This window comes from Eulemur rufifrons, chromosome 4, assembly GCF_041146395.1.
Source record: "Eulemur rufifrons isolate Redbay chromosome 4, OSU_ERuf_1, whole genome shotgun sequence".
Classification (NCBI taxonomy): Eukaryota; Metazoa; Chordata; class Mammalia; order Primates; family Lemuridae; genus Eulemur; species Eulemur rufifrons.
Genome location: NC_090986.1, coordinates 75,249,438 through 75,255,437, shown reverse-complemented (window position 1 = coordinate 75,255,437; position 6,000 = coordinate 75,249,438). Strand labels below are relative to the sequence as shown.

The following is a 6,000-nucleotide window of genomic DNA, read 5'->3' as shown; positions in this document are numbered from 1 at the left end:
TGTACTCCGATCTCTTTCCTCAGCGTAATCCCTCCGCAGCCGGCCGCGCACTAGTTTTAATCACGCCCCACCCCCTGGCCGCTAGCGTCACCTCCGCCACTCGCACGCTTTCCAGCACTTCCAGAAACGTCTCCTCCCCAAACCCAGCCACTCACACATGGCGGGCTCTGCAGCCACCGGCCCCGCCCCTACTAGTCCCCGCAGTTGAAACTGCGGCTGCGGCAAGACAGACAGCCACGCCTCTGAAGAGCGCGGCCGGAAGTGCTCCCGTCTTCTCCTTCCCCGCCACGCCAACGTCCTTTCAGGCCCTTCGTGTAGCAGGGAGGGGGACTCTTTTGCCGCGGACTCAAACCGGAAGCCGTTTTCCTAGCGGAGACGCGGGTGGGGGAGGAGCAGTCCGGGGGTAACGTGAGTTGAACGTTGCAACTAGGTGGTGTGGCGCTCAAGCTGGAACAGGAGTTTGGATCGACCCGGTACGAAGAAGGGGAGTGCCCGCGGCAGGTAAGGGAGGAGAGGGAGTAGTTTCTTTTGGCTGTCGATATGGGGAAAAGGGACAGAGCTGGGATGACCCGTGGGGTAGTGGCCACGCTGAAAGGATGGGCCGGGCAAGGCTGGGGTGGGAAGAGTTGGTGATTAAGGTACAGAATTGGAGTAACAGATCCGTTTGGGCTCAGAGAGGTAAACGCTGAAGAGAAACCAGAGTTTGTTTTCGTCTCCTAAGGAGTGTGGAGATGGGGAGGGTTAACGGACCCTGCTCCTTCTTGGCTTCCAAGGTTGGGTTTTGAAACCCACCTCGCTTGGTCCTACCCATCTCTGATTCAGGACAGCTGGGTTTGGTACCAGACAGGACTGGGCTGAAAAGCGACTCTATTTTCCGGCTTCGAGGCAGTTGTGGCCTCACCTTTTACAGTTTACGTGCGGAGCCCACTTGGTCTCGGAGGGCAAGCTTAAATGGAAATAAGGCCCATCTTCGAACAGCTATTTGTCTGGGTTTCCCCATTTTGCACAAAGGATTGTGAATTAACTTTAATTGCATACCTTTTGCGATTCCGGTGGCCAACTTGACGCATTCATTGTTCTGTAAATGGGTCCATGATGGGCCAATAATTCACGTTAGGGCTCATGAAGCGTTAGTGGCTACAGAGGTATGAAAAGGGGATGTTAGAAGAAAGATGCTGGAAGTGAAGTGGTGTTTAGGAAGATAAAACTGGAAGGCTAGGTTGGTCTCAGAGTGCCGTGAGCTTTATTTAGGTCGTAGTACTATCTTTAGGTCATATTGGGCTGTTTGGACGGACTTGCCTGTCATCTTGCTGGAGTAAGGTGTTTTTAAGGTGAGCAGTGACAGGTTCAGACTTGTTTTATAAGAGCATTATTTTGACAGTGATGTGGAGTGGGTAAGAAATGGGATTTGAGACCTTTCCAAAGAACTGTCCATAGAATTGGTGATTTTTATTGCGTGAAGAAGACGGTAATGAAAGAGTAGAGAAAGACTCAAATTTCCTAGACTTGCATGTTTGGAAGCATGGAGATGCCAAAATTTAGGTGAGATACAGAAAGTAGGAGCAGGTAGTTTTTGAAGGGTGGAACGGCAGTTACTTAGGGACAAATTAAGTTGTAAGAACCACTCCGGCATTTTGTATTTAAGACAAAGTAAATTGTATTTAAAAGAAGACCTGGAAAACCCACCTCTGGTATTTTTTTTTTTAAATGAATTTTTGTTTGGGGGGTTTTGTGTGTTCAGGACTTCAACTACCAATCTACCTGCTTTTTCCATTGAAATGCTGGTGGTGGAATCATGATAGCAGACTTGAAGGCTCCCCATGTTTTACCTTTGCTATAGAGACAGAGAAACTATCTGAAAAAATTTTCTAGATTCCCTCAGGCAGATGGAAATTTTCATCAAGAACAATTTATTCAAGATACAAAGCCGACCAGTTTCTCTTTTGAGACTACTGCAGAAGGATACAATGTACCCTGCATATTTTCTACACAGAGTGAAGTAAAAAATTAGCACCAAATAGTAGCTTTAATTTACTATGTGTGAGGTGCTAAGTTTTTTACATGCATTATCACATTTACTTCTTAGGAAAAATCAATTTTACAAATTTCTGGACCCAGATCTGCAGATATAAAGTCCATGCTTTTAATCACTCTGGAGCTGTAGAAGTTTGACTCTTTCCTACATAGTTCCCTTTTGTGAGCGTAAGTAGAACTAGCCAAAAGTAAATAAATTGTCTGTGGGGAGCCTAAAAATCAAAAGTTGGTACCAGTAGTTCTCAGTGAGGTGATTTTACCTCCCAGGGAACATTTGGCAATGTCTGAAGACATTTTTGGCTGTCACATCACTGTAAAGGTCAGTGATGCTGCTAAACATCCTACAATGCATAGGACAGCTTTTTCGAAGAATTATTTGGTCCAAATGTCTAGTGCTGTAGTTGAGAAACCCTGCCTTTTGGTTATTTCTTCAAGAATAGGAAATTGAGAGTCACTGATACTTTTTTAAAAAGCATTTCTGTTTTTGAAATTATTCCTTGGCTTGAAAGGTTTGTGAAGTTTATACAGATGGAACGGAACAATATAACTAGTTTTTAAAGTGAATCCTGTGAGCCTCTGATTCCCAGGACATGGTTGATGTAGAATCATGAATTCTTAAATTATGGAAAGACTTATGCCTGGAATTATTTTACAACATCTCAGCTTAGTGATAATTCACGTCTGCCTAAAGGTCTCCTGGATCTGGTTCCCCCAAATTGTAAATCCATATTTATTTAAACTGCTCTTAATTATTTTTTCCTTTCACTGAGGTCCAGTCTTTCATAATTTTAACTCTACTAAATGTGGTTCTTGGGACTACACTCAAAGTAAGCTTTTCACATGTGTAATTTATACAATGACAATGTTTATATCTTTGTTCTGATAACAGATCACTTGCAAATAATATAAAATAGTAGTTTGTTGGCAACTTCTAAAAAGTAGCGTTTTCCCCAACTGGTGAAGTATTCTTGGTAGTTCAAAATAATAGGAATGTATGGAATATACGGTTCATTGGTTCTTTTGTCCCTGTCAAATAATGGCACTATGGATCTGGGATTTTTTAAGTACTTTCTCAGTATAATGCTGGCATATTTGTTTCACATTGTGCGTAGACTCTAAAAACTTAGGGTTTTCAAACTCTGGTCAATACAGTTTGCTTGAAATAGTAACTACTTCTGCTAGAAATTTTGTTTAATTTGCTTGCAAATGAGTCTGCTGTCTAAACTGGTTTTCTTGTCAATATCTACTCTGTCCACAAATTTGCTAGATTTCTAAATATTGGTATTGTTTTCACTTCAAAATCATAATTGTGGAATGTTTCTTCTAGGACACAGCCTTCAAAATATACTTAATAGATACATCTTATAAAATAGCACAGTTCTTTTTTAGAGTAAATAGAATTTTTTATTTAATTGTCTATTGACTTTTTTTTTTTCCAGGGTTCATTGAAAAATCCTTAGTGATATTGACATGTTTCAAGTGACATAAATTAGCCAATGACTCGGAATGATGGATTCCCCGAAGATTGGAAATGGTTTGCCAGTGATTGGACCAGGGACTGATATAGGGATATCTTCACTCCACATGGTGGGGTATTTGGGAAAAGTTAGTGAACTTATTTTTGCCTCGGTGCAAAGTTGTTGTTTTTTTTTTCCCTCCTATTTTTGAGACTTAAATTCGGTTTTAATGTTACCAAGTACCTTCTAAAAAACTGTATCTTCCACGGAAATCTTATAGTAATGGCGAAAGATTGCTTTACTGTGTTTACCTCTCTGTGTTTTATTGATATGTGAACGTAGAAATAAAACATAGACCTTGTGGTTTACTATTCTTTAAAAGTATGACACATACATTTTCCCTGGCAGTTGATGTTACTTTTTTCTTGCAAATAAAATTGATGCTCTTCTCAACACTTAAAATTTAATATTTAAGACTATAAGACATTATTTTTGGAATAATAACTGTATTTAAAGCCTTAAATGGGTTTCTTTTATTTGCTGTGTTTAAAATATCTTACCAGGATTCTTCTAGCTGAAAATTATAATATTTTCTGGTTGCCTTTCCATTTAACTTTTTATAATTTTGTGTATTCTAGGAATGTCTATATTTTAATTTGCTTTATTTCTCTTGTAGAATTATGATTCAGCTAAAGTTACGTCAGATGGGTATTGTCCTGCTTGTAGAGAGAAGGGAAAGTTAAAAGCCTTAAAGACTTACCGAATTAGTTTTCAAGAATCTATCTTTTTATGTGAGGATCTGCAGGTAAAGTATTACTCTTATATAGGTTTTAGCCTTTTGCTTTTTCTTTATTGTTTAAATTTTTACTAATTTTGTAATTTTTAGACTGTAGAGTTTTAATACATAGAGAATCTGGGTTCAAAATCTGTCTGGTTTAGAATTTTAAATAGCTTTTTATTTTTCCACCTAGTTTCCTGAGTTGTTGCATAATGTTTATTTTTATGGCCATTAGACTTGTGAGAGGTGAAGATTAATGTCAAGATTTATTTTTTTTATTTTTATTTTTTAAAATCTGTGGAGTCCTGGTTAGCTATTAGCATATCATAGTTACTCATCTCTTGGGTTTAATTTTGGGACTTACAGTGATGTCCCCAGCAGAGTATTTTGGAAATTGGTTAGTCCAAAAACAATACATTATATATGCTCTTGAGCTAATATGTACTTAAAGTTTTAAAAGGCTCTAAATATCATTTAGAATTATAGTAGTTTGTACCCACTGGTATAACTTTTATACAGGAGCTCATTAAATTGTGTAATACTCTACGTTTTGTCTTTGACAGTTGATGAGACTGTTTTATACACATTTAATTCTCAAAACTTTGGAAGATAAGTATTCCCATTTTATGAATAAGAAAATAGATTTACGGAGTTTAGGAAAATAAGATCTTTGTAGAGTGGCAGAGCTGTGATTGAAATGTAATCTTCTAATTTCAGATATGTTTATTGCAGCTAAACTAGCAGTTCATAGAATCACCTGGAGTGCTTTTAATAAATTTCTGGGTCTCACCTCCAGATGCTGATTCAGTCAAGTTGGCACAGAATTCTGTAGTTTTGTAACTTTGTGGATGAATCTGATGATCAGCCAAGTTTGGAAAATACTAGACTAGACTACATGACTAGACCACGTGACCACCAAAGTAATAGATACTTTCGCTGGGTATAATTTGAAGAGAAATAATCCCAGGCATGTCTGTAAATACAAACAAATTTCCGTATGCATTTATGCAATTTTTTTAATGAGTGTCACAGTATTGGTACTGTTCCAGATACAAAGTTAGATACAATAATGAATAAAACAGAAATATCTTGCCTTTAAGGGAGTTATGTTCTAAAGTGGGACAGATAATAAGTAAAGTCTGTGTGTTTGTGTCAGGTAGTGAAAGATGCTGTGGAGAAAAATAAAGCAGTGAAGACTGGAATGCTGGGGAGGGAGGAGTTTGCAATTTGAAATAAGAGTGGTGAGGGGAGCATTTTATTGAGAAAAGTGAAATTTGAGCAGAGGCCTAAAAGAGATGAAGAGAGGAATGAGCCTTCCAGGCAGGGAGAGAAGCAAGTTCCCGGAAAGCCCTGAGAGGATGGAGGCTCTCTGTCATGTTTGTGCTGCTGCAGTGAAACCAGCAGAATGGTAGAAAGAAGATGGGTCAAAAATAATGGGGGAACTGGACCAAGCAGGGTCTTGTAGGCCATTGTAAGGTCTCTGGCTTTTTTACTCTGGGTGGACTGAGGAGCTGTAGTAGGGATGTTGGCAGAGAAGTGGCGTCACCTGACAGGTGTTAAGAGGAGTACTGTGGCTGCTGGGTTGAATATAAATGTAATGAGCAAGACATGAAGCAGGGAGACTAGTTGTGGTATAATAGGAAAAATATTTGGTCTTTCTCCCTGGTTCCCATCATAGAGCTGAAACTCTTGAAATTTCCTGACTGATGAGTGTCTTTTATTATTCATAAT

General features: G+C 39.0%; 1 protein-coding gene across 2 annotated transcripts in view; it reads left to right on the top strand.

Annotated features, from left to right (window-relative positions):
• The first annotated feature begins 418 nt into the window (after positions 1–418).
• The window catches only part of USPL1 (ubiquitin specific peptidase like 1), a 34,920-nt gene continuing 29,338 nt past the window's right edge, over positions 419–6,000 (top strand). The window contains exons 1-2 of one of the 2 annotated variants that reach the window (XM_069467388.1): positions 419–501; positions 4,168–4,296. Coding sequence is in view for 1 of the 2 variants with exons in the window: in XM_069467387.1 (XP_069323488.1) it covers positions 3,541–3,639; positions 4,168–4,296 (228 nt within the window). In the remaining variant the exon portion in view is untranslated. Of the gene's footprint in view, positions 502–3,540; positions 3,640–4,167; positions 4,297–6,000 lie in introns of those variants that run through there. The other variant, XM_069467387.1, reaches the window with a different exon arrangement.